Raw genomic sequence first — 27,472 nt, forward strand, 5'->3', positions numbered from 1 at the left:
ACGAGACCCCCACTGCCTGCCCTTCCTTCCCTCCGGCTATGGATGTCTCACAAACCCCTCTGACGCCAAGTGACTCAAGCAGGCCCGTCGGTTTCTTTAAACGCTTTATTGACAGAACTTGCTGAATGCGCAGGGCAAGCGGGGTTGCCCTGGCTGGCCAGAGAGAGGGGCGAGTTTGGCTCCTGGTGGGGGGATAGACGGGTGGAGGGAAGGATGGTTGAGGCCCGGGAGCCAGGTGTCTCCAGCTACTCCTGGCCCGGGGCAAACTGGGAGACTGTGGTTGTGCTGAAGAGGCAACTTAGCAGGGGGTTGTTCTGGATGGCCACGTGCACCATCTGCAGGGTGATGTGCCTCCTGCCGCTGTTCTGGGCCTCGTTGCCCGCCAGCTCCAGGACCTTGGCCGTCAGGTACTGGATAATGGCAGCAAGGGAAACCGGGGCGCTGCCGCTCAGCCTCGGGGAATAGTGGCCCTCCCGCAGAAGGCGCTCCATGTGGCTCACCGAGAACACCAGCTCGGCTCTGGCTGTGCGAGAGCAGGTCCGGCTCTGACGATGGGACGACCCTCGACGGCTCTGCCTGCCCGGCATGCTGGACAATGCGTGCGATATCTCCGCCCGGCCTAGCTCGACACGATGCCTCTCAAGATGCCGATCCTCAGTCCAGTACTCTGTACCCTAACGACCACGGACCAGTCCCTCATTGGTCGGGGAGCCGGCTGCGTGACACGCACATCCGGTGGCGTCATTGCCTCCCAGGTGGCCCACGTGCAGCAGGCCTGGGCTTAGAACTGGCAGGCCGTGGGGTGGGAGGATGCTGCTCACCCTCGCCCCTGGAACCTCTCCTTGCGGGAACTCCCGCTTCCTACTGGTTGGGAACATGGTGCCAAAGATGGAGGGGTGGGGAAGGGTGAGTACGACTCAGTGCCATTAAGTACATTCACAGTGTTGTGTAGCCATCACGACCATCTAGCTGCAAAACATTTTCACCACCCCCAGAAGAAACCCCTGTACCCATTAAGCAGTCACTCCCCATACCCTGCACCACGTCCCACGTACACACGCACCCACACACATGCCACCGCCACCCCCACCCCAACACCCCCACACTCCCCATAGTCCCTGGCAACTGATAACCTGCTTTCTGTCTGTGGAGTTTGCATATTCTGGAGATTTCCCATAGATTTGGTTCTTTGTGTTGCTATAAATGGATACCTGAGACTTGGCAATTTATATAGAAAAGAGATATTAGGTTGGTGCAAAAGTAATTGCTGTTTTGGACAGTGAATTTTGAATCATTATAACTAGGCTCAAACACATCTTTATTAATCAAAATAGGAATCATTACAATCAACACATTTTTGTCAATGATAAATAAGTTTGTTTATTGCTGTAGCATAAAAATCCATGCTTTGGGATTCAACGACCTCTTAGAAAGCATTTTCTGCATCTTCCTGGTTGTGGAAGTGTTTTCCCTGCAAGAAATTGTCGGGATGCTTGAAGAAGTGGTAGTCCCTTGGCAAGCTGTCAGGTGAATGTGGTAGAAGAGGCAAAATTTCGTGGCCCAATTCTTTCAACTTTTGAAGCATTGGTTGTACGATGTGCAGTTGGGTGTTGTCAGGGAGAAGAAGTGGGCCTTTTCTGTTGACCAATACCAGCTGCAGGTGTTTCAGTGCATCTCATGGATCTGCTAAGCATACTTCTCAGATGTCCTGGTTTCACCAGGATTCAGAAAGCTGTAGGGAACTAGACTGGCAGCAGACCACCAAACAGTGACCATGACCTTTTTGTGATGTAACTTTGGCTTTGGGAAGTGCTTTGGAGATTCTTCTTGGTCCAACCACTGAGCTGATTGTCACCAGTTGTTATACAAAATACACTTTTTGTCACACGTCACAATCAAATTGAGAACTGGTTCATTGTTGTTGCATACAAGAAGAGAGGACACTTCAAAATGATGATTTTTTTTTATTTTCGGTTAACTCATGAGGCATCCACTTATGGAGCTTTCTCACGTTTCTAATTTGCTTCAAATGCCGAATGACTGTAGAATGGTCGACAATGTTGAGTTCTTGGGCAGCTTCTCGTGTAGCTGTAAGAGGATCAGTTTCAATGGTTGATCTCAATTGGTCATTGTCAACTTCCGATGGCTGGCCACTGCGCCCCTCATCGTCAAGCCTTTTGTTTCCTTTGCAAAATTTCTTGAACCACCAGTGCACTGTATGTTCATTAGCAGTTCCTGGGCCAAATGCGTTGTTGATGGTGCAAGTTGTTTCCATTGCTTTACAACCTATTTTGAACTTGAATAAGAAAATCGCTCAAATTTACTTTTTGTCTAACATCATTTCCATAGTCTAAAAGAAATATAAAATAAACAGCAAGTAATAAGTTATTAGCAAAAATATATAATGCAAGAAATGCACATTGAAATGATGTATGACATAACCATATTTATTTAAGAATGTATTCCAACATCAAACGGCAAATTTCAACAATGTTAAAACCACAATTACTTTTGCACCAACTAATATATTTGAGTCACAGTTCTGCAGGCTGTACAAGAAGCATGGCTCCAGCACCTGCATCTAGTGAAAGCCTCAGACCGCTTCCACTAACAAAAGAAGTGTAAGGGAAACTGGCATGTGCAGAGATCACATGGTGATAGAGGAAGCAAAAGAGTGAGCAGGTTCCAGACTCCATTCAACAATCAGCTCTCATGGAAACTAATAGAGCAAGAACTCACTCATTACTGCAAGGAGACCACCAATCTTTTCATGAGGGAGCCACCTAAATGACCCAAACACCTCCCATTAGGCCCTGCCTCCAACATTGGAGATCAAATTTCAACATGAGTTTTTGTACGGCCAAACAAAACATAGCCGAACCATAGCATTCTTCCTCTGGGCCCCCAAATCTCATGTCCTTCTCACATACAAAACACAACCATCCCTTCCTGATAGTCCCCCAAAGTCTTAACTTGTTCCAGCACTGACTTCAAAGTCTAAAGTCCAAAGTCTCATCTGAGACTCAAGACAAGTTCCTTCCAGCTGTGAACCTGTAAAATTAAAAACAAATTATTTACTTCCAAGATACAATGGTATAATAGACATTGGTAAACATTCTCATTCCAAAAGGGAGAAATTGGCCAAAAGAAAAGGGTAACAGGCCCCACACAAGTGTAAAATCCAACAGGGCAAACATTAAACTGTAAAGCTCCGAAATAATCTTTGACTCCATGTCTTGCATCCAGGGCACACAGGTTTGAGGGGTGGACTCCCAAGGTCTTGGGCAGCCTCATCCCCATGGCTTTGCTGGGAAAAGCCCACACAGCTGCTCTCATGTATTTGCATCCAATGCCCATGGCTTTTCCAGGGTGAGATTGCACATAGCTAATGGCTCTATAATTCTTGAGTCTGGAGGATGGTGGCTCTGCTCCCACAGCTCCACTAGGCAGTGCCCTGTTGGGGACCCTCTGTGGGGACTCCAACCCCATATTTCCAGCTGGCATTGCCGTAGTAGAGTCTCTCTGTGGGGGCTCTGCCCATTTGGCAGGCTTCTTCCTGGGTACCCAGGCTTTCCAATACCTCCTCTGAAATCTAGGTGGAAGCTGCCAAGCCTCCACTACTCTTGCACTCGGAATGCCTGCAGAGTTAGCACCACATGGGCACCACCAAGGCTTACTGCTTGCACTTTCTGGAGCAGTGGTCCAAAGAGTAGCTAAGGCCCTTTGAGCTGTAGCTGGTGGTGGAGCAGCAGGGATGCCAAGAGAAATATCCTGAGGTGGTGCAGGGCAGCCCCTGAAAGCATTTTAGGCCTCTGGGCCTGTGATGGGAGGGCCTGCCTGAAAGATATCTGAAGTGCCTTTGGGGCCTTTTTCCCATTGTCTTGGCTATTAACACCTGGCTCCCTTTCATCTATGCTCATCTCTCTAGCAAATGGTTGCTGTGCAACCTGCTTGGTTTACACTCCTGAAAATGCTCTTTCCTTCTCTAACACATGGCCAGGCTGAGAATTTTCCAAATTTTTATGCTCTGCTTCCCTTTTAATTATAAATGCCAACTTTAGGTCATTCCTTTGCTGCCATATCTGATTGTAAGCTGTTAAAAGGAGCCCTGCCACTTCTTGAAGTCTTTGCTGCTTAGAAATTTCTTTCACTGGATACCCTGGGCCTGTGGTGCCCAACCCCTGGGCTGTGGCCCATTACCAGTCCATGGCCTGTTAGGAAATGGACCACTCATCACCGCCTGAGCTCCATACCACCCCTGCCATGATACCCTTACCCATCCCCCGTCCATGGCTCCCATCAGTTTCCTGGGCAGGAAGAACTGCCCCCAGACCATGGTGGTGCAGTACTAGGGCTGAGTACAGGGCCACTTCAGGGTTCATAGTTAACAGGCCTGTTACTGGTGGTGCCAATGGGAGTTGTTCCTCCAGATCCTTTGACACATAGGGCTGGTGGCAGGACCATATACAAGCAGGGCTGGAGCCAAGTCCACAGGGTTCTAGGCTGCTTCTGGGTCCACAGCCAGAACCATGGTTGGCAGGCCCACCACCAGGATGTAAGCCTGCCTCATCAAAGCAGCCATCCTCAGTCTTGGGCTACTCTAGGATTTATCAACTTCCTACTTGGATTCCAAGGCTCCCACAAAGGCACTTTTGTCCACAGACAGCTGCCAAATTATTGTTCCTGTAAGAGAATAAGAGCTGGGGACCTCCTATTCAACCAACTCACTGATATCACTCCCCCGGTACTATGTAATTGCTTCCAAATGATGCTGCTGCTGGTGGTTTGTGAACCATGCTAGAGTATCAAAGTCCAAAATGGCTTCTTCAACTTTTATGAGCCTTTTACCAGAACCCAAAGTAGAAAACTACTTAATTGGCCGCAGACCTAATCTCTCTTTTTCCACTCTCCTTCCTGGTGCTTTCCTCTTTTGGTATACTGTCCTAACATCTGTCTAGCCATAATTGTTTTATTTGGATGTTGTATGCCCTTGAGAAATGCATAAAGCAAAACTAGAAGGAAGATGTGATTGGGAGAAATTGCTTTACACTCTGTATTCACTTTCCATGTACTTGTGCTAACCCTTCCCTACAGGTATTCTTTGGCAATGTGGATTCATCTGGGATAAAACACAATATTTTTAACCCTCCAATTATTGCTCGGTACATCCATTTGCACCCAACTCATCATAGCATCCTCAGCACTCTTCGTATGGAGTTGATGGGCTGTGATTTAGATAGTAAATGCCAAGTCATCCCATATCCATTCCTCGCCAAACCACGGGTAAGGTGACTAACTTTCCTAGTTATTCTGAAGCTGGGGGGAAGGGAGTCTCAGTCTCAGGACACAGAACTATCAGAGCTAAAACCAGCACAGTCTTAGATAAAGCCAGGGCTTTTTTTTTTTTTACCATAACCATGGCATTCCCCAGAGGCAGCCACCTCCTATGCTACTATTAACAAGGAAAATCAAACAGAGCTGAGCAGAGCTGTACAGAAAACAGGGACATGTTAACAATAATAGAATCTCTGCAAAAGTGCCTGAAAAATGATGTCATGATGACAATAGCCCTAGAGTATAGGTGGAGACAGCCCAGTATAACCTAGGACACAGGCTGTCCTTGGGATAACATTCTCCATTCATTTCTTTGAGGTTGCAGCATGCCATTGGGAATGGAGAGTAAAGAAATATCAGATGCACAGATTGCTGCCTCATCCTGCCTCACCAACATGTTTGCCACCTGGTCTCCTTCACAAGCCCGACTTCACCTCCAGGGAAGGACTAATGCCTGGAGACCACAGGTAAGAGGCAACAGACTTACCATTTAACCAGTCCAGAGAAGGGAGTAGCGGTTGGGGAAAAACAGGGGAATCCCTTGATTATTTCTTCAGAGGTATTTCTGTCAACTGTTATTCCTAAAAAGAGTGTCAGGGAAGGCTGACTATGGGCAGACAACCCAAAGGCATTTAGTGGATGTGCCATGTGATTTCTCATAGCATCCTTTGGGGGAAAATGATCCCTAATTGAACCTCCTGGAAGAAGAATCTCTATATCCACTACTGGGCTAATATGTGTCAAAGAATTGTAGTAGCTAACGTATATTTTACAGATAAATGTCAACACTTAGCTGTCTTTCCGGGTTTCTCATTACTTCAAAGGAAATGATTACAGTTATGCACAAATATTTTCCAGAGCCACACAGTGATTTTTCAATCACTGAATAGTTTTTGTAGTGGGGAATGAATGGAATTAATTTTCTCTGCTCCTCTAGGGGCTTATTTTAAACAAAATAGGTTGCATACCACATTGCCAAACTTTTTATACTCTACTCAGTCTATATGTGGTTCATGTATTCATTCAGCAAACATTGACTAGGCACCTATTAAATGGCTGACCCTACCGATGCGGAGATGAATTATGAAATATTTTGGCCCTCAAGTTGCTTAGAGTCTAATAAGGGAAACTGACAAATCCTTGGAATACAGAGTAATAAGTGCTGTGATAAAAAGTACTGGTTAACAAGGGATTTGGGGATTGCTGGGAGCAAATGGTGATCAAGAGGATACTAGTCCGACACTGACTTCCCCAGGTGAATAATCCAAAAGAATGGCTGCAAGTGGACTTCCAGAAGACAATTCAAGTCACAGGAATTACCACCCAGGGAGTAAAATCTCTCCTTACCAGCATGTATGTGAAGGAGTTCCTCATCTCCAGCAGTCAAGATGGGCAGCACTGGACTCTCTTTTTCCAGAATGGCAAAGTAAAGGTATGCTGCTCTCATATGAAAGACAAAAAAACTCCCCTAGAGCTTGAAATTTAGAAAAATAACAAGGTTGGTATATGACCAAACTTTCAGGGTACACTTTACTGAGTACCTGTGGTAACAGGACACTGTGAAAGGCATTCTGAGAGAATAGAGTGACTCTAAAAACAAGGAGACATCCCAAGAAAAGGGTAGAATAGAGCCAAGAGTTGATTCTCCTCACAGATGTTAATGTCATTCGAGATAATGGCAAGAATCAGAGGGATGAAGAAGAATGAGAGTTATTTGCCAAATGCTTAATGATGTTTGTATCCTCATCAGCAAGATCCCCAAGCCTTGCTGACCTTTACCTTTAATGGTCTGGACAGTCTTCATTCTTGATTTGAGTTTTCTGGATAATTCAACAAATGTGCTGATTAGAAGACATGACATAAAGTCTTATCATCCCATGAGTAATGGAGGAAGAACTAGTTCATACCTATGGTATTGTTTATATTCTTTTTCACCAAGAATTCACCATGATGTGGCCCTTACCAATCTCTCTAGTACAGTCTCTTGCCACTTTCCCTCTTGCTCTCTAAGCTCCACCCTTACTAAGAAATTCTCAGGTCCCTGATTACAGCACATTATATCTCACACCAGGCTTTTATATACATACTGTTTCTTCTACCAGGAATATTTTTCCAGCAACCTCCTACTACACCTTTCATCTGACTCATTCTTTAAGTCTCAGATAAACATCATCTCCTCCAAGAATAATTCCCTAATCCCTCAAGACTGTATCAAACACTTCTGCCTCTAGCAGTTTGGTGGACTAAAGTCTAGACAATTGATAGACTATAGAGGAAGTCCCCATTTTAAAAAGGTTATATCTCTGATGCATGCTACAACATGGACAAACTTTGAAAACATTCTAAGTGAATAGGCCAGACATAAAAGGATAAATATTGTATGATTCTGCTTATATGAGTGCATTAATTAGGGATATTCAAAGAAACAGACCAATAGGAGATTATATTATATATAATCTCATATATGGAATTGGACTAATATGGAGGCTGACAAGTCCCAAGATCTGCAGGGTGAATCAGTAAGCTGGAGATGACCCAGAGGAGCCTTGAGACCCAGGAAGAGCTAAGATGTTTTAGTTCAAGTCTGAAGGGAGGAAAAAGCTTAGTCTTCTCCTTGATATCTTATGACATAAATACTATGAAGTAAAGTTAGTGACACTTAAATACTATTATGTAGTCAATAAGGGGATAAGAAAAGGAATAAAACAAAAATATTATACATACATACATACAAACATACACAACAAAATAATCAGGAAATACTTATGACAATGACAGTCCTCATTTTTGTAATTGGTCACATGGTTATAGCTGGTATTTATAACTACCTTCTCCCACTGCCCATTCTCTTTGCCTTCAACAAGTACCTCAACTGGCTGTGGTTCTTTACTTGGTGGGGTGACTTAAACCTTCATTCCCGAAAGGCCTGGGCCACTATTAGGCCTGCCTGAGTTGAGTTGCTGCCGTTTTCCATTAACCCTAATCACAGGGCATGGTAATACTAAGAGATACCCTAAGGAAACCTGAGATCCAATTATTCCCATTGCATGTAGGTTTCCCAATTTAGCGGCAGCAGTTCCCACACTAAGGTCCAGCCTACACAGAAGAGCAATCACAGAGCTCTTCAGGGATGCTGGGGCTCCCCTCACAGATCTATGTCTCACGGTTGTGGTGAAAGATATATCTTCTGGACCATCCCAGGGTGGGTGAGTAGATTTTAAAGTACAAATACACTCTAATGTCCCAGTCTCCCTAAACCTTGGAATGTCTTTCTCTATAGTAATCCAAGACAAGTCCATCATTTTTATCTCACTCACTGTGGGCCACCTTTTCGTCCATGTTTCAGCCAACCTACCAAACAAACTATTAGAGTCTTTTCTAATTCCACAAGCTGCAACATTACATACAGAATCTTTTCTCAGTGAGCCTATATCAATAAATTCAGACTGATACAACTTTATGTGTCTTCCACCATTATCCCACATTCTTAGTATCTATTCCCACACATCGTTCCAGGATATATTAGTATAAATTAGAAAACTCAAGTAGTTCTTTTTGAATGTAGTGCCTCTTCTCATGGGTCATACTTTGTACCTCACCTTCAAGGATTTGCTGTATCTTGAGCATAGTTTTAGGTCTAAAAACAAAGAGAGGTGGTGTAGGTGGGTTCTGAGGAGAATCAACATTATCTTGCATGGCAACTGCCTCAGAAGAAGCCATTACATTTTCCTCAAGCGATAGAGAAATAATCCCTTCAAATGGGGATAGAGAGGCCACTGGAGATGGGGAGGTTACTTCCCCTGGAAGTGGAGGCACCTCTTTCATTTGGGATGGAAGGTTTGCTTCCATTGCCAAAGAAGACTCATCAGAACTTAAGGCTTCAATGTCCTCAGCTTAATCTTGCCACATGCCCCCATTACAACTTTCAGGATTCCATTCCTTTCCAATCAATACGCTCAATTTAACAGCAGACATCCTGTGAGGCTGGAAATTCAACTGGCATTGTAATTCAGCCACACAGGAATCTCAGACCTGTAGGCACAAGAGATAAGGCTCTCCTTCAGGGCACACATAGAAGCTTTCAGGTAATTTATGCAGCTCTTGAGCTGGGAATTTAAGTCCATGAGCACATCTGTTTCTTTCCTCACTTTGTCCAGCAACAATAGGAGCCAATGTCATTATATTCATTAGTTTGACAAATATGTTCATAAGTATCATATACATAGTCATTCAGATCCTTGCTTCTTATAAGTGGTTGATTAAGAGTATTCAATGGAGATATTTTGCATATCTCTATTGCCAGATCATACAATGGACTCTTTTGACTACTGGAAAGAGAGTCATTAGTGTCTTCAAATTTAATCAGATTAGAGAAGCAATGCAAACAATCCAAAAGCCAATCCAGAAAACTCATCCTTAAAATTCTGTGCCTCTAAAACCACTCTCAGTACCAAAATCTGCATTAGTCAGTGTTCTCCAGAGAAACAGAACCAATAGATGACACACACACACACACACACACACACACACAAACATTATAAGGAATTAGCTCACGTGATTACAAAATCTGACAAATCCCAAGATATGTAGGATGAGTTGGCAACCTGGAGACCCAGGAGAGATGATGGTGTAGTTGTACCCCAAGTCTGATGGACCTGAGAATCAGGAGAACATATAATGGAGCTCCAATTTCAAGATCAGCAGGCTCAAGACACAGGAAGATGTTTTAGTTTGAGCCCAAAGGAAGGAAAAAGCTGAAATCCCAGTTCAAAATTAGTCAGGTAGAAAGAATTCTGTCTTACTAAGGGAGACTTGGCCTTTTTATTATATTCAGGCCTTCACCTGATTATATAAAGTATACCCACATTAGGGAGGGCAATCTGCTTTACTCAGTCTACCAATTCGAATGTTAATCTAACCAAAATACACTCTCACAACACATGCAGAATTAAGTCTGACCTCATATATGGGCACCCCATGGCCCAGTCAAGTCGACATAGAAAATTAACCATCATAATGTGGTACTTAGAATAGGCAAATTCATAGGGACAGAAATTATAACAGAAGTTACCAGGGGCTGGCAGGGGGATAATGGAGAGTTATTGTTTAATGAGTACAGAGTTTCTGTTTGGGTTGATGAAAAATTTCTGGAAATGGGTGGTGATAGTTGCATAACATTGCAAATGTACTTAATGCCCCTGAATTGTACATTTAAATGGTTAGAATGATAAATTTTATATTATGTGTTTCATAACAATAAGAAAGGCTATATCACTGACAATACATACTTCTTAATGCATTGCTATACAGACTGAAGGGGAATCTCCAGTCTCCTCACCACCGCCACCAAAAAAAACCCCATGAGCTGTTATTTAAAATTATGAGAACAGAGAGAGGTGAAAAATGAGCAAGTATAAAAGGGAACACCTTCCCACAGGGAAAATTCCCATATTAGTGTTGTTATTGGGAGACTAACCCTTGAGCAAAATACAAGGAGAACTGAATGTGAAACTTCTGCATTAAGTCACAAACCCCAAAAGAAAGCTAATAGAGTTGCAGATAAGTAGTGTCCTCTGGCACCTGAAAGAAATATTCTCAAATACACTCTAGGAAAAAGCACTCCAACTTTAGGCTTCTAGGATTCTCACATATTAAAATTATAAAATTATAGACATAGGTCAACAAACATGCAAGACAAGACAACTTGAGGCCAAGTGAGCAGAAACAATCAATGCACATTTAGAATTTGAAGAACATCAGATATTCACATTATCAGATACATAATATGAAATAATTATGCATAAAATCTTTAAAGCAATGAAATGTGGAAACATAAAAATAAAAGATGAATTATCCAGAATTATTAGGCAGCTTTAAAAAAAAAAAACATTGCAGGACACAAAATCAGCATGCAAAAATCAGTTGTATTTCTATACACTAATAATGAAAAATCTGAAAAGGAAATTAGGATGACAATTCTATTTACAATAACATTAAAGATAATAAAATACTTAGGAATAAATTTAACCAAGAAAGTGCAAGGCTTGTACAATAAAAACCAAAAAAATCCTGTTGAAAGAATTTAAAGAAGACCTAAATAAATGGAAAGATATCCTGAATTCATGGATTGGAAGACTTAATATTAAAATGAAAATATTACCCAAAACAATTTGCAGATTCAAAGCATCCACTATCAGACTCTCAATGGCATTTTTTTGTAGAAATTGGAAAACCTATCCTAAAATTCACATGGAATCTCAGGAGACCCTGAATAACCAAAACAATCCTGAAAAGAGCAACATTAAAGGAGTTATATTTCACAACTTCAAAACTTACTACAAAGTTACAGGAATCAAAATAGTGACGTAATGACATATATATAGACATATAGATCAATGGAATGGAATTCAGAGACCAGAAATAAATCTGCTATAGTCAATTGATTTTCAGTTAGGGTGCCAAGACCAGTCAGTGGGAAAAGAATAGTCTCTTCAACAAATAGTGCTGGGACAATTAGATATCCACATGCAAAGTAATAAAATTGGATCCTTACAATATACAAAAATTAACTCAAAATAGTAAAAGAACTAAAACTATAAAACTCTAGGGAAAAAAAACATAGGGGTAAATTGTCACAATATTGCATTTGGCAATGGTTTCTTTGATGTAACACCACAATCACAAGCAATGACTACAGAAATTGATTTGTTAGACTTCTTTAAAATTAAAAGCTTTTGGGCCAGGCCCGGTGGCTCATGCCTGTAATCCTAGCACTCTCGGAGGCTGAGGGTGGGTGGATTGCTTGAGGTAAGCAGCTCGAAACCAGCCTGAGCAGGAGTGAGACCCCGTCTTTAATACAAATAGAAAAATTAGCTGGGCATGGTGGTGTGTGCCTGTGGTGCCAGCTACTAGGGAGGCTGAGGCAGGAGGATCCCTTGAACCCAGGAGTTTGAGGTTGCTGTAAGCTATGATGACGCCACTATGTTTCAGCCTGGGTGACAGAGTAAGACCCTGTCTCAAAAAAAAAAAAAAAAAAAGAAAAGAAAAGAAAAGAAAACTGAACCCCACTCCTCAGTCCACTCCCTTCAAAAAAATAAAAGTAAATAATGTAAACCAAAATTAAAAGCTTTTGAACATCAAAGGACAATAGCAAGAAAGTGAAAAGATGACCCACAGTATGGGAGAAAAATTTGCAAATTATCTATCTGATAAAGGGTCTAGTATCTAAGATATAGAAAGAACTCTTATAACTCCACAACAAAAAGACACCTAAATTTTAAAATGAGTAAAAGACTTGAATAGAAACTTCTCTAAAGAAGATATAAAAGTGGCCAACAAGCTCATGAAAGGTACAAAACATCATTAGTTATTAGGGAAATGCAAATCAAAGCCACAATGAAATACCACTTCACATCCACTAGGATGGCTATAATTTTTTAAAAAACAAAAAATATCAAGTGGGAAAATAGCAAATGTTAGCAAGGATGTAAAGAAATTGGAACCCACATTGATGATTAAAAATGTGAAATGGGGCAGCCACGGTAGAGAACATTTTAACAGTTAATAAGGTAAGCACAGAATTGACATATGACCCGGAAATTCCACTCCTGGGTATGTACCCAAAAGAATTGAAAACAGGCATTCGAACAAAAACTCATACACCAATGCTCATAGCAACACTATTCACAATAGCCAACAGGTGGAAATAACCCAAATGTCCATCAGCTGATGAATGGATAAGCAAGGTGTGGTGTATCCATACATGGAATATTATTCAGCCATAAAAATAGAAGTATTCATACATGCTATAACAAGGATGAACCTTGAAAATATTCAGCTAAGTGAAAGAAGCCAGACATAAAAGGCCACATACTGTATGGTCCCACTCATCTGAAATACCCAGAACATCAAATCCACAGGGACACAAAATAGATTATTGGTTGCCAGAGGCTGGTAGAAGGGCTAAGTGGGGAATAGCTTCTTAATGGGCATGGGATTTTCTTTTGGGGTGATAGAACTGTTCTGGAACCACATGGTGGTGATGACTATACAACATTGTGAATGTACTAAATGCCACTGAATTTTACACTTTAAAATGGTAAATTTTATGTTACGTGCATTTTACCACAATAAGAAAGTCAGAAGACATGTGCTTTACCGTCATGAGTGACAAAGCGACAGCTGATTTCTAAACAATAACAAAAATCATGAATTATATCTTCAGAATGCTAAAAGGAAAAATATGAAGCTCTCCTCCTAAAAGAAAACCTAATGAACATTTATTTAATGCATTAAAGCAAAATCTAAGAAATTTTCTAACATACATGAGTGATTTTAGCACTCAGACATATTAAAAAGTAATTCTAAAATATCTACTTTAGACAGAAGGAAAATATCTTAGATGAAAGCTTGAAATGCAAGAATGAAGACCAAAAAAGAAGTTACTATTTATGTAAATCGAAATAAACATTGACTTTTTAAAGTAATATAAAAGTTTATATTACTTAAATATATACAACATATTCTGAAGTTAAATAAAAATATATATACACACACACAGAAATGTATTACATGAGTTATCTAAAATAGTCAAATTCATAGAAACAAAAAGTAGAATGATGGTTACCAGGGGGTAGGGAAGGGGGGAAATGAGGAGTTGTTTGATGGGCATAGAGTTTCAGTTTTGCAAGATGAAAAAGTTCTGGGAATTTGTTGCACAACAATATGAATATATTTAACATGACTGAACTGTACACTTAAAAATGCTTAAGATGTTTTTTTTTGTTTTTTTGTTTTTTTGTTTTTAAAAAAAGGCCATTACATACATGGAGATGCTAAGACCAGCCAACACCACCAGATGGATCTTAGGTGCCCTAATGCTAAGGGATAAAAGGGTGTGTGCTGGTAGATCTTCCTCTATAAACCGTGTCCAGTGAGATAAAGAGGCTCCCAAGAATAAGGAGTCAGTGTTTGTGAAAAGAAGTTGGGTCAAGTGTACTTCTTTTCTTTATTTAAGTACTAGCTATCAAGCAAAAAGGGAAAGTCAAATGGAATTAATCCCTGTGACCTGATGGGATGATGGACCCTGCTTGGTCTGCTAAATGCTATTGTGCACACATAAAATGCTTTAAGTAAGACTCTATGCCTTCATAAGCTTTGAAAGATATAGACTTTAGTTGCTGATGTTAATGCCACTTACAATTTTAGAGTTATGAGTTAACATTAGTTGGTTGAAGACTGTTATGGACTGAATTGTGTCCCCCCTAAAATTAATATGTTGAATTCCTAACCCCAGTACCTCAGAGTGTGACCTTATTTGGAGATAGTATCTATAGAGGTAATTGAGCTAAAATGAGGACGTTAGGGTGGGCCTTATTCCTCTATGACTGGTGTCCTTAAACAAAGAGGAGATTAGGATACAGACACGCACAGAGGGATGACCATGTGAAGATACAGGGAGAACACGGCATCTACAAGCCAAAGAGAGGCCTCAGGAGAAACTAACCCTGCCAACACCTTGATCTTGGATTTCTAGCCTCCAGAACTGTGAGAAAATAAATTTCTACTGTTTAAGCCAAATGTGTGTGTGTGTGTGTGTGTGTGTGTGTGAATTTAGAACATGTGACAAAAACAGCATACAAGTCAAGATAGTGATAATATATATAATATCTATGTAATATAATTCTTGTATTATCTAGGAGGTAAAGATATTGATTAACATGAAACCTTGATAATTTGATGCACATTATAATTTCTAGAATAACCAGTAAGTAATAGAATATAAAATAGGGTGTAAGAGGCCAGGCGCGGTGGTTCACACCTATAATTCTAGCACTCTGGGAGGCCGAGGCGGGTGGATCGCTCGAGGTCAGGTGTTCGAGACCAGACTGAGCAAGAGCGAGACCCCTGTCTCTACTAAAAATAGAAAGACATTATCTGGCCAACTAAAAAATATATCCACAGAAAAAATTAGCCGGGCATGGTGGCACATGCCTGTAGTCCCAGCTACTCGGGAGGCTGAGGCAGGAGGATCGCTTGAGCCCAGGAGTTTGAGGTTGCTATAAGCCAGGCTAATGCCATGGCACTCACTCTAGCCCAGGTAACAAAGCGAGACTCTGTCTCAATAAATCAATAAATAAAAATAGGGTGTAAGACTTCCAAAACGGTAGAAGAAAAAATATGAAAGGATAAAATATAGTCAATAAATCTAAATGAAAACAAGCAAAGAGAGGTAAAGAACATAAAACAGATGGAAAAATAGCAAGACAAGATGGTAGGTTTAAATCCAAATAAATAATATGAATGAACCAAATGTACCAGTTATAAGACAAAAATTGTCAGATCAATCAAAAAGCAAAAGCAAATTCTGTGCATTTTACAAGAAACATATCTAAAGCATTAGATACAGAAAAGTAGCAAGTCAAAAATGGAGAAAGTAATTATGCAAATATCTAAAGGATATCTGTTGCAGTTTTGTTGATATCAGACAAAATAGACTTTAAGACAAGAATGTATTATTGGAGGTTAAGAATGTAATCTTATAATAATAAAAAGTGTCTGGGAAAATGCCATTTGAATTTATATTACTTAATTACATAGCCTCAAAATATTCAAAGCAAAAACTGACAGAAAAAAAGGAAAATAGACAAATTCAAAATTTAGAGTGGTAAATTTTAACACATCTCTTTCATCAATTGACAAAACAGACAAAGATAAAGTATAGAAATAGAACAATTAACAACACAATTCACAAATTTAACCTTATGGATATATTTAGAAAATTGCACCTTGAAACTGCAGAATTACACATTCTTTCTAAGCACAAAGGAAATACTTACTAAAATTTTCCATTTTAAACTATAAATAAGCTACAAATAAAGTAGTCTCAAATTTCAGATAATATAGACCAGGTATTCTGGTCACAATAGAATTAAAACAGACACAAATAAGAAAGAGATAACTATAAAATCTTCCTATGTTAGGAATCAAGAAATACATCTTTAATACCCCATATGTCAAAGGAGAAATCATGAATTAGAAAGTATTTTGAACTGAATGATAACAAAGCATTACTTATCAAAATGTGGGAATCAGCGAAAGCAATATTTAGAAGGAAATGTATAGCCTTAAGCACATATATTGGAATAGAAGAAAGGCTGAAAATTTATGAGAGAAGGCAGCTGTCCCCAACCTTTTTGGCACCAGGGACAGGTTTCATGGAAGACAATTTTTGCACACACGGGGGAGTGGGGGGAGATGGTGAGCGAAGGGGGGCGGCTGTAAATATAGATGAAGCTTCGCTTGCTTGCCCTCTGCTCACCTTCTGCTGTGCCACCCAGTTCATAACAGGCTGGGGACCAGTATCAGTCCCCAGCCTGGGGAGTGGGGACTGCAGAGCTAAGGCACATCTCAAGAAGCTAGGAAAATAGCAAAATAAATCAAGAGGAAGTAGAAGCAAGAAAATAATAAAGATTTAAAGTAAATGAAGTAAAAAAGAAACATATAGCATAAAGAACAAACCAATCAAAAGTTCGTTCCTTGAAAATTGACAAACTTCTGGCAAGACTGATCAAGATAAAAAGAAAGAAGGCACAAATAATCAATATCAGAAATGAAAAACAGGACATCAATAAAGTTCTTGCAAAAAATTCTGCCAACATAAAAAATAAGAGGATATTTATTAATCTTATAACAGTAAGTTTGGAAAATTGGGTAAAATGAATTAATTTCTAGTAAATATAACTTACTTAAGAAGGAGTGGAAAACCTTGAAACTCCTATAACCTTTGAGGAATTGAATTGGTATTCAGACATCTTCCCACAAAGAAAACTCCAGATCCAGATGGCTACAATAAACATTCTACCAAATTTTCAAGGGAATCTTAAAAAGATTCTTCCAGAAAATAGAAAAAGACTGTACATTATCCAACTCTCTTATCATAATAGCATAACCTTGACAACAAAACCTAACAAGGACAATATGAGAAAGAAAAATAATATGCCTATTTTATTCATGAACATAGATCCGAAATAATATATTAGCAATATGGACCCAAGTTGAATTTATCCTAGGAATGCAAGGTTGGCTTAAACATTAGAAAATTAATATAACTCACCATCACATTAACATACTAAAGGATTATGTGATCAATGAATGTTGAAAAGGCATTTCATAAAATTCAACATCTGCTCTTAATTTTTAAAAAATAGCAAACCAAGACTAGAAGGGAAATTATTTAATCTGAAAAAGGATATTCGCGGCCTGAATTCTTTTACACTCCTTGTTTTGCTCTGATCCATGTGGTATTGGTGGGGATGAATGGATGGATGGATTCCCTTCCTAGATGGCTTCTTCACTCACATGACTGGTGCCTTGGTTTTCCTTGAGTTTCCTAGCCACATGTCTCCGTCCATCAGAGCCTCTTCACATGTCTTGTGCTTCTCATAGCGTGGTGGTCTTAGGATAGTCTCTCTTCTTACGTAAGAACTAGATTCCAATAAACCAAGGTACAAGCTGTCAGTCTTCTTAAAGGCCAGGCTCAGAACTGACATAGCATCATTTCTGTCATACCCTATTGGTCCAAAGAGTCAACAGCCAACCCAGATTTAGAATGAAGCACAATAGACCTACCTCTCTATGGGAGGTGTATAAAAGAACTCATAGTCATCTTTAATCTGCCATATGTCAGTTTAAAACTGTATCAGATTCCCTAAGCAATGCAGTTAGGTGAGAAAAAGAAAGTATGTAATGATTAGAAAAGATGAAACAAACTCTTGTCATGTGTGGAAGGTACGATGGCATAGATAGAAAATCCAAAAGAAACTGTATATAAATGAGTAGAATTAATTTAAATTTTTACAACTCTGCTGAAAACAAAATAAATACCAAAATTAATTGTATTTCTATATGCTACAATCAAATAGTTGGAAAAATAATTTAAAATACCATTTAAAAATTCCAAGTACAGTCCAGGCATGGTGGCTCACACCTGTAATCCTACCACTCCGGGAGACCAAGGTGGGCAGATTGCTTGAGGTCAGGAGTTCAAGACCAGTCTGAGCAAGAGACTCCCATCTGTACAAAAAATAGAAAAATTAGCTGGTGTGGTGGTGCACGCCTGTAGTCCCAGCTACTCAGGAAGCTGAGGCAGGAGGATCTCTTGAGCCCAGGAGTTTGAGGTTGCTGTGAGCTGTGATGATACCACTGAACTCCAACCTGTACAACAGAGACTCTGTCTCAGAAACAAAAAAATTTCCAAGTCCTAAATTGCACATTCCTATCAGATAATGGCAGCTACCTAAATCTCTCCACAATCTTCAAAAACTGTGCACACACACGCACACACACACACACACACACACATAAAATTTAAAATTGTGAATAAAGTAACCCACCTATAAAATATCTAGAAGACAAAAAATACTATAAGTTTCTAGTTACAATTAGGAAATAAACATCCAAAGCAAAGCTAGCCAACCCAGCTTCAGAGCTCACTCTGGAGAGAGTCTAGGAGAGACTGTGCAAAAAATAGGAAAGTCAGTGTGAGACCTAGTGGTGGTAGAACACAGATAAAATCACTTCTGGAAAGAGAAAGTCCTCCCTCCAAGTGATTAAATACTAATTTCTGAGACCTGCAGTGCCTTCTGGGGAGCTGAAAGGAAAGGGATTGAAAGTCTATAGAACTAGAGATAATGCTGTCTTAATTTCTTTGCAATAAGTATTACTTTCATAATCATAAAAAAAGCTATTTTGATTTTGGAGAAAAATAGATGGTAAAAAAAGAACTAGAGATTATGAATGAAAGAAGAAAACAAATGTTGGAAATTAGTATCCTATAGAAAAAGGAAGCACGAAATCACAAGACACACAAACTTCTGGTGCCATCTATTAAATAAATTGCACTTCACTTTGTCAGTAGTAGAGGGCGCGCCTGAACCAAGAAATTTAGTAAGCCGCCCAGATCGCTGACCTCTGCCTACACAAAATCGCCTCTTATTGCTGGAACAAGAGAATATACGGACTTTGTAAATGAACAGAAAATGGCATATGAGGCAGATGGTATTATTTTTCTTGATTTTTTACTCCCTTTTTCCTTGAAAACCTCATTGACTTTGGGCGTGGCCATATGACTCATTTTGACCAATAGAATGTGTGTGGACATGATATACACCAAATAGCCTTAAATGTGATAGTGTGTTTGACTCAGTATCTTGTTCCTGTGCTCCAGGCTCCAGACTTTGAGCCTCTAGAACTATGAGAGAATAAATTTCTTTTGTTTTTAAGCCACCGGCTGCTGTTACGGCAGCCCTAGAAAACTAACACAAATACAAGTAATGTTAGAGTTTAATTAAAAGTGTCCGTAAGAACTGCGGAATTTTGAAAAATGTATTTCCTAACACCGTCCACTGAGAGGATCTAGAAATAATTACATTGCAGTAGCAATGAGCACACCCCATCCCCATTTCGAGACCTTGGTCTCTAAATACCATTCCCCAGTAAAAGGAATCTGGGTTTCTTAACGAAATGGCTCATTCCAAGGCTAGAGCAAGGAAACTGCCAGGTGATCTTGGAACATCCTGATGTGTCAGAATGCAAGGAAGCATTCAAACACTAATGGGGTCACGTGAACAGAACACAGAAGCTGCCTTGAAGGACTTCCTATTGGCCCAATTTTGAGACAATTGGAGCATCAAAAAGAATAACAATGGTAATGAATTATAATACACATCCTAAATAAGTAATCCAGGAGTCCATAAAAAAATAAAGGGAGAGGGGAAGCATTTCACCACAGAAGAATTCCAGCTAATAAATGTAGGAGAAATGATAAAACAGGAAAATCAATTTGCAACCACCAATATACTAATGAATACTTGTAGAGATCTTTAATGGATGCTAAACTCACTGGATGAAAGCTTGTTGGGAAACAGAATATTTACACAGTCTCAAAGTGCCACACCACAGACTGTTTGTTAGGAAAGAGAAACTGTTACCCTCATAATAGATTGGGTGAACCCCAGCTTAATCATGTGATCAGACTTAAACATCATCAATAATGGGACAATTTGGCATCATGTAACCCCCTGATGTAATGCAACGACAAGAACATTATCTCCTACTTTGTATTCTTAGTAAAAGTGTCTAACCAAAATCTAACAATGAGAAAACAGTCATTCCAATTTAGAATGTGGGACATTGTACAACACAAGTGTACTGGAATTCTGAAAAAGGTCACTATCATGAAGGACAAAAAGAGACTAGAGACTAGATGTCTATTCTAGATTACAGGACACTCAAACATGAAAAGTAAATGCAAGAAATTTTATTTCTCTCCTCCCTCCCTTTCTTTCTTTTTTTTTTTTTTATTTCATCTTGTTATGGGGGATACAGAATTTCAGGTTACATACGAAGTAAGCTTTTTTTAAATCTGGAAGATAAGTGAAATTGTAAATAATGATGAGCTATAATAACAGAATTAAGATTCTCAAAAAAAAAAAAAAAGAAAAGTAAATGCAATCTGTGATCTTTTATTAGATTCTAGATTGGAAAAACTATATAGGATACCATTATGATGACTTAAAAAATTGAATATTAGATAACATGATGTTTACAATTTCCTTTCAAATAGTTCAGAAAAAAAGTATATGGGGAAGGAGAGAAAGAGAGGTAAAGGAAATATCTCAATATGGTAACAACTGGTGAATCTAGATAAAGGATTTAAGGGTGTTCATTGTATTATTCTTTCTATTTCTCCAGGTTGGTAACTTCTCAAAATAAAACCTTGAGGGGAAACAATAAGGATTAAGTCTAACAAAAGTTGTACAAGCCTCCAAATATACCATAAACAGTTGTAAATGAATCTCAGAATAAGGAGCTTAATGTTCCTCAAAAGTTTTATCAAATGTACAAACTTTTTCCTTCTACAAATGTTTCTGGCATGTTCCCCATGATATACATCATGCTATATATTCTGTCTGAAGATAAAATAATGACCAAGGTCTCTGCCCTCATGGAACTGACCTTCAGCAGTGAAGACAGAGGAAACAGCCAATAAACATGTAAACAGATAAATCAGAAGATATTGAATGCTACAAAGGAAAACATCAAGTTGAGATATACAATAAAGAGGAGTCCTATTTTAGATGAGGAAGAACTCTCTAAAGATGTAACATTTAAACTAGGACCCAAAGGTTAAAAAAGACGGACGAAAGAAGAAGAAACAGAAGGGTTAAGAGCCTTTCAAGCAGAGGGAATCACATATACAAAGGCTGTCACGGTAAAAAGAGCTGGCATTATCCAGGGCCTGAAAGACCAGACTACCTGCAATGCAGTGAAATAGGGGGATGTAGTGGGAGATGACATCAGAGACTTGGCCAGGGCTGTATCAGGCAGAGCTTGGAGACCAGAATAAGGAATTCAGGTTTTATTCTAAGTGACATGGAAGGTTTTCATTGAGAGTGTGGCATCACCAGGTTTATATATTGAGATCTTTCTGGCTGCCGTGTAAGGGCGCCAGGGTGGGAACACATCCATTAAATCGGCATCTCTGGGGGAAGAGCTAGTCCAGGCATAATTATTTTTTTTAAGAGCTCACTAGGTGATTCCAATAAGGAGCCAGGGTTGGAAACCTAAGGGGAATATGTAGCTAAAGTAATGAAAATAAAGTCATTTCACAGTGCATTTGCCGGGAAAAGTTTCTTCCCACTTGGAATCTGAAGTGAAACCAACACCATACTTTGCAGAGATATAGATGCCAGGATTATTGCTGGGAAATGTCACCCAATAGCCCCAGGAAGCAGGAGCCCTTTTGTTGCTGTTTAACCACTTCTTTCCCATTATGGTGACAAGTTGCCTCTTTTCACACAAACTACCTCAGGAGATCTTCATGTCTGTCCTTGTAGGCCTCCAAAGTCCCAGAGTGGCAAGCGCCTTGAGTCTTAGACCCTCCTCCCTCTTCCTTCTCCCGTCTTCACCCTCTCCTGCCAAAGCCACTGGGCTACACTGAATTCCACACCTGACTCCAGTCTCCAGATGGTCCAACACAGAGATGCTATGTGTGTCCTGAATCAAAGCACTCCATTTATCTGACCTTTGTGAGGTGGATGAGAACATTCCAGATAGAAGGCCTAGCTAGAGCAAAGGCCTCCAAAGCAGGCAAGCAGGGTGCTGTTAATTCTAATTTTTCCTGTCAGACAACTAATAAATGCTATCTTTCCTCTTTCAGGTTTTTCAGGGAAATCAAGACTCCTTCACACCTGTGGTGAACTCTCTAGACCCACCGCTACTGACTCGCTACATTAGAATTCACCCTCAGAGCTGGGTGAACCAGATTGCTCTGAGGCTGGAGGTTCTGGGCTGCGAGGCGCAGCAGCTGTACTGAGGGGCCCCTGGCCCCTCTCTCCTCAGCTTCAGTCTAGTCCCTAACTCGAGGCCAGTGTCCTCCTCTGGCTTGCCTTCTACTTTTGTGCCTGAACTTCAGGTTACTTCCTGCCCCACACTGTCTATGGGGCCATCATTTTTCTATAGATTTAAACTATACACTGCCCCCAAATTAATTGGAAGCCTCCCAGATTAATTGTCATCAATCTTGCATTTCCTGGGGCTGTTGCATCCAATTTAACTTAACTCCTACCCATTGTCTGCAGCTGCTTCCCATGTAACTAGGCAAAAAGAAGTGAGGAGAGACCTGTATGAGTGCATACGTGCATTTTTCTGACAAAAGGACCCATAGATTGAATCATATTTTGAAGGGGTAAATGGTCATAAAATAGTTCAATTTAATCTCAGAAGGATGTAGAAATAAAGCCATTTGGTCTTAATTGTGACCAATGAAATAGAGGTTAGGGTTATGGAATATTGGGAATCTTGAAATAATATGACAATGTCCTCTTGAAATTTGCGATATCCAAGAAAGGTGATGATGATAATATGCTTCTAAACAACATATATTTAATATTTCAGTGGAAAACTGAGGAAAATACATGGCTGTCTGGAATAGGAGATACAAACTTTGTAATTCTAATCATGCACTCACTTTACTCTCTCCCTCACCTAATTTCCTGCTGAAACAACACAACAAACATGTAACATGGGAAATTTTATACCATGAATGAAAACTAGAGCCCTACTTATATACATCAAGGAGTCAAAAAAAATTGAACAGCTGAAAACAGAGAGAAAACACTCCATATCCACTGCGTAAGAGAAATGCCTACCTTGCCCACCCCCACAAGGTTGAGAAGGGTTTACTGCTCCTTCCATCTGCCTGCCCCCTTGACTACCACTACACAAAAAGGTAAGAGAATGGCTGCTTTTTTTTCTATGCTAGAGTATTTCCTAATAATCCTCCTTGACCCTAATCTGACCTCTTTGGGGACTGTAGCTAGCTGTCACAGTATAGTCACAATCCACAACTGATGAAGGTGCAAATGACTTAGAGTCCTATAAAATCCTGTAAGGTTAGAAGTTAACCTACAGAAATCAATAAGTTATTTTGTTTTATAGCCTGGTAGAGAAGTTAACCCCAAAGGTGATATGGTTTTATTTCCTGTAAAAGATTAACCACTCTTATGTTTAACTTAATCCTCTTATTTTGGCATTATTTTCCCATTGACTGTGTACATCTGTATTTCTCAAATGCTCATGGGACCAGATCTTTTGTCCTCCTGCTGGTTTTCTCAGTAATGAGTTAAATAAAACATTGACACATACAAACAAATTCCTCTGAGAATTGTGTCTTTACACTGGAACGAAAAATGTGAACAATGATATTTTAAAAACAAATAGAGGCACTGAATAGCAGAATAGACACTTTAGAAAACTAAATTAGTGAGTTAGAAAACCAGATTAAATTGAACTCAGGATAAATATAATACAATTCATGAGAGGCCAAATAATATAAAAGAAATAAGAAATGGAGTCTTAATCTGGGAGAACTTATATATATAGAGAGAGAAAGACTGAGAAGAAATAGGGAGTTGCTGTTCAATGGGCATAAAGTTTCAGTTATTCAAGATGAATAAATTCTACAGATCTAATGTACAACATTGTGCCCATAGTTATTAATAACAATACCATATTATGTACTTATTTTGCCAAGAGAGTAGATCTCATTTTAAGTGTTCTTACCACAATTTTTTTAAATGGAAAGTTCCTGAAGGGAAGGTCAGAGTGGGTGTGATAAAATAAAACAATAGGAGAAAACTTATTTGAAATGAAATGATAATAGTAAGAAAAACAAATTTCAATCTTCAGATCAAACAGAGTCCCTTAGTACAAGGCAAAATTAAAGAAAGACCAAAACAAAACATAACCTGGCAGGCATAACGTAGACGAATGAGATTGTGCATCTTTTACTGGCATAAACTTAGTCAAGCAGGAAAACATACCATTGCTAACCCCAGAAATTCTACAGCATTTTATAATGCTGATCAGGTTATTTACAAGATCACTGAGATCACAACAAATTATTTATTGGAAGATTGGTAAGCAAATCCAACCTCCAAGGACAAATATACTTTGCAACGTTAAGTGAACAAATAAAATTTTCTGTCACAAACATTTTATCAAATATAATCTCAAACTTACAAGTCAATGACCTTGTGGAAGATATATATTAAAACAACTCTATCCCTCAATGTTATATAAAAGCTTTGTATTTTTTTAGTAAACATACTATATAGAAACCCAACTTTATAATGACAAGATACAGACTATTACAAATTTAACTTTAATGTTTACTAACTGGCTATAAAATATTTTCTAACCTCTTCCTTAGCTATTTAATCAAAGGGTAATGACTAACATAACACTCCCAGAAACATATGTCAACAACTTCTTTTTCTCAATATTTCTCTAATGTCTTGCGGTGATAAAAATAAAGCCTGAGTATATACAAAAACAACATAAAAGCCAGGAGGTGATGATCAACATTCAAGTGTTAAGGTCCTTGTGGTTTGGAAGAGAGGTAAAGATATTTAATTGCTTTAGACATTTTTCCATTTTAACAATTTTAAGTGTGTAATTCAGTGGCTTTTAGTGCATTCACAATGTTGTGCAGTCATCACCTCTATCTAGTTTCATAATATTTCCATCACCTTTAAAAGAAACCCCATACCCATTAAGCAGTCACTCCCTATTTTCCCTCCCTTCAATCCCTGGCAACCATTACTATGCTTTCCAGTCTCTATGGATTTGCCTATTCTGGACGTTTCATATAAATAGAATCATACAATATGTGGCCTTTTGCATCTGACTTCCTTCACTTAGCATAATGTTTTCGAGTTTCAGCACTGTTGTAGTATTTGTCAATACTTCCTTTTTTGTTGGGGTTTTTTTTTTTTTTTTTTGAGACAGTCTCACTCTGTCGCCTGGGCCAGAGTGCTACAGCGTCAGTCTAGCTCGCAGCAACCTCAAACTCCTGGGCTCAAGCGATCCTCCTGCCTCAGCCTCCCGAGTAGCTGGGACAGCAGGCATGCGCCACCATGCCCGCCTAATTTTTTGTATATATTTTTAATTGTTCAGATAATTTCTTTCTATTTTTTTAGTAGAGACGGGGTCTCACTCTTGCTCAGGCTGATCTTGAACTCCTGAGCTCAAATGATCTATGTGCCTAGGCCTCCCAGAATGCTAGGACTACAGGTGTGAGCCACCTCGACCAGCCCAGATTTAACATTCTTATACTCCCTTTGGGTCTCACTGAACATCCTTGCATCATGGGTCTGCTGGAATTTTGTACTCATGGGCATGGCAAACACCATGTACAAATAGAGTGGCAAAGGATGGAGGGGGGCTATAGGTTGCATTTATTTACTCCGTTCATGTGCATGCTCCATTGTTCCAGCAAACTTCACTTACAAAACACAAGTTCAAAGATAAAATTATTAAGAATTTCAAGAAAATGACATCAGAGCATTAAATCAAGCTCTCTGTAACTGCACACATTGAATTCTCATGAAGCCAGCCCTGAGTACCAGGCAAGCTGGGACTTTTGTTCATCCTAGCAACACCCATCTCAGTGCACCACTTGGAACCACTTCCAGTGTGTTCCTCCAGCACAGTCAAGCCTTCAGATGACTGTAGCCCCAGCTGACGTGTGATTGCAACCTCATCAGAGACCCCAAGCCAGAACCACTCAGGTAAATCACTTTAGAATTCCCGACCTGCAGAAACTGTAAGATAAGGAATGCTTTTTGTTTGCAGCTGCTAAGTTGGGGGTAATTTTTCATGCAGCAACAGATAACTTATACAGAAGCCATATTGTCTTTACACTGGAAAAGCCACAGTAGGCACAAGATGCTAATTTGCAGCTTACTCACATGGTCACTATCTGTTGGCTTATCTTGTGGGTACAGGGCAGCAACCAACTTTGCAAGTCCTTCAACTCCTGCTGGATCTTTTGGCTCCTCCAAATCCTAGGAAAGTCATGTTTAGCTCTTTGATGAAGGATATCACCTTCTCATGCAGAGTACCCCAGCATCAAAGTTGGAAGCTTGGAGGTATTATGAGACTGGTGCATGTTTTAGTGTTTAGGGTTCCAGCTTCCCATAGACTCTGGGTTTGTTTTTTTGCTTTTTGTTTTTTTTTTTTTTTTTGAGATAGAGACTCACTCTGTTGCCCTGGCTAGAGTGCCATGGCATCAGCCTAGCTCACAGCAAGCTCAAGCTCCTGGGCTCAAGCAATCTTTCTGCCTCAGCCTCCCGAGTAGCTGGGACTACAGGCATGAGCCACCATGCCCGGCTAATTTTTTCTGTATATTTTTAGTTGCACAGCTAATTTATTTCTATTTTTAGTAGAGACGGGGTCTTGCTCTTGCTCAGGCTGGTCTTGAACTCCTGACCTCGAGCAAACCTCCTTCCTCAGCCTCCCAGAGTGCTAGGATTACAGGCGTGAGCCACCGCACCCGGCCCCCCATAGACTCTTTAAACAATTCTCACAAGGGCATAAGGTCAAATCCTTATAATAGATCTGTTTTGTTCTGCCATGCTCATGGCTAGAGTCACCTCAAAAACCGTGGCAGGGGAATTCCCATAAGAGAGTGCCCCAAACCCTCCTGAGATGGGGCCAGTTGGGATTGCAAAGAAAGAAGCACTAAACACCAGGGTGATCAGTCCACAGAATTTATTAGGGGAACTTACATACA

The 27,472-nt window shown here is 39.8% G+C and overlaps 1 protein-coding gene across 1 annotated transcript; it reads left to right on the forward strand.

The window, feature by feature from the left end:
- Positions 1–810: 810 nt before the first annotated feature.
- On the forward strand, positions 811–23,063 carry LOC138378808 (coagulation factor VIII-like). The gene is made up of 5 exons (XM_069464152.1): positions 811–906; positions 5,095–5,239; positions 5,653–5,801; positions 6,590–6,766; positions 22,556–23,063. The coding sequence occupies exons 1-5, from the start codon at positions 811–813 to the stop codon at positions 22,709–22,711; spliced, it is 723 nt and encodes a 240-aa protein (XP_069320253.1). The 3' UTR covers positions 22,712–23,063.
- Positions 23,064–27,472: the final 4,409 nt, after the last annotated feature.

The sequence above is a fragment of the Eulemur rufifrons genome, chromosome 30, assembly GCF_041146395.1.
Source record: "Eulemur rufifrons isolate Redbay chromosome 30, OSU_ERuf_1, whole genome shotgun sequence".
NCBI lineage: Eukaryota > Metazoa > Chordata > Mammalia > Primates > Lemuridae > Eulemur > Eulemur rufifrons.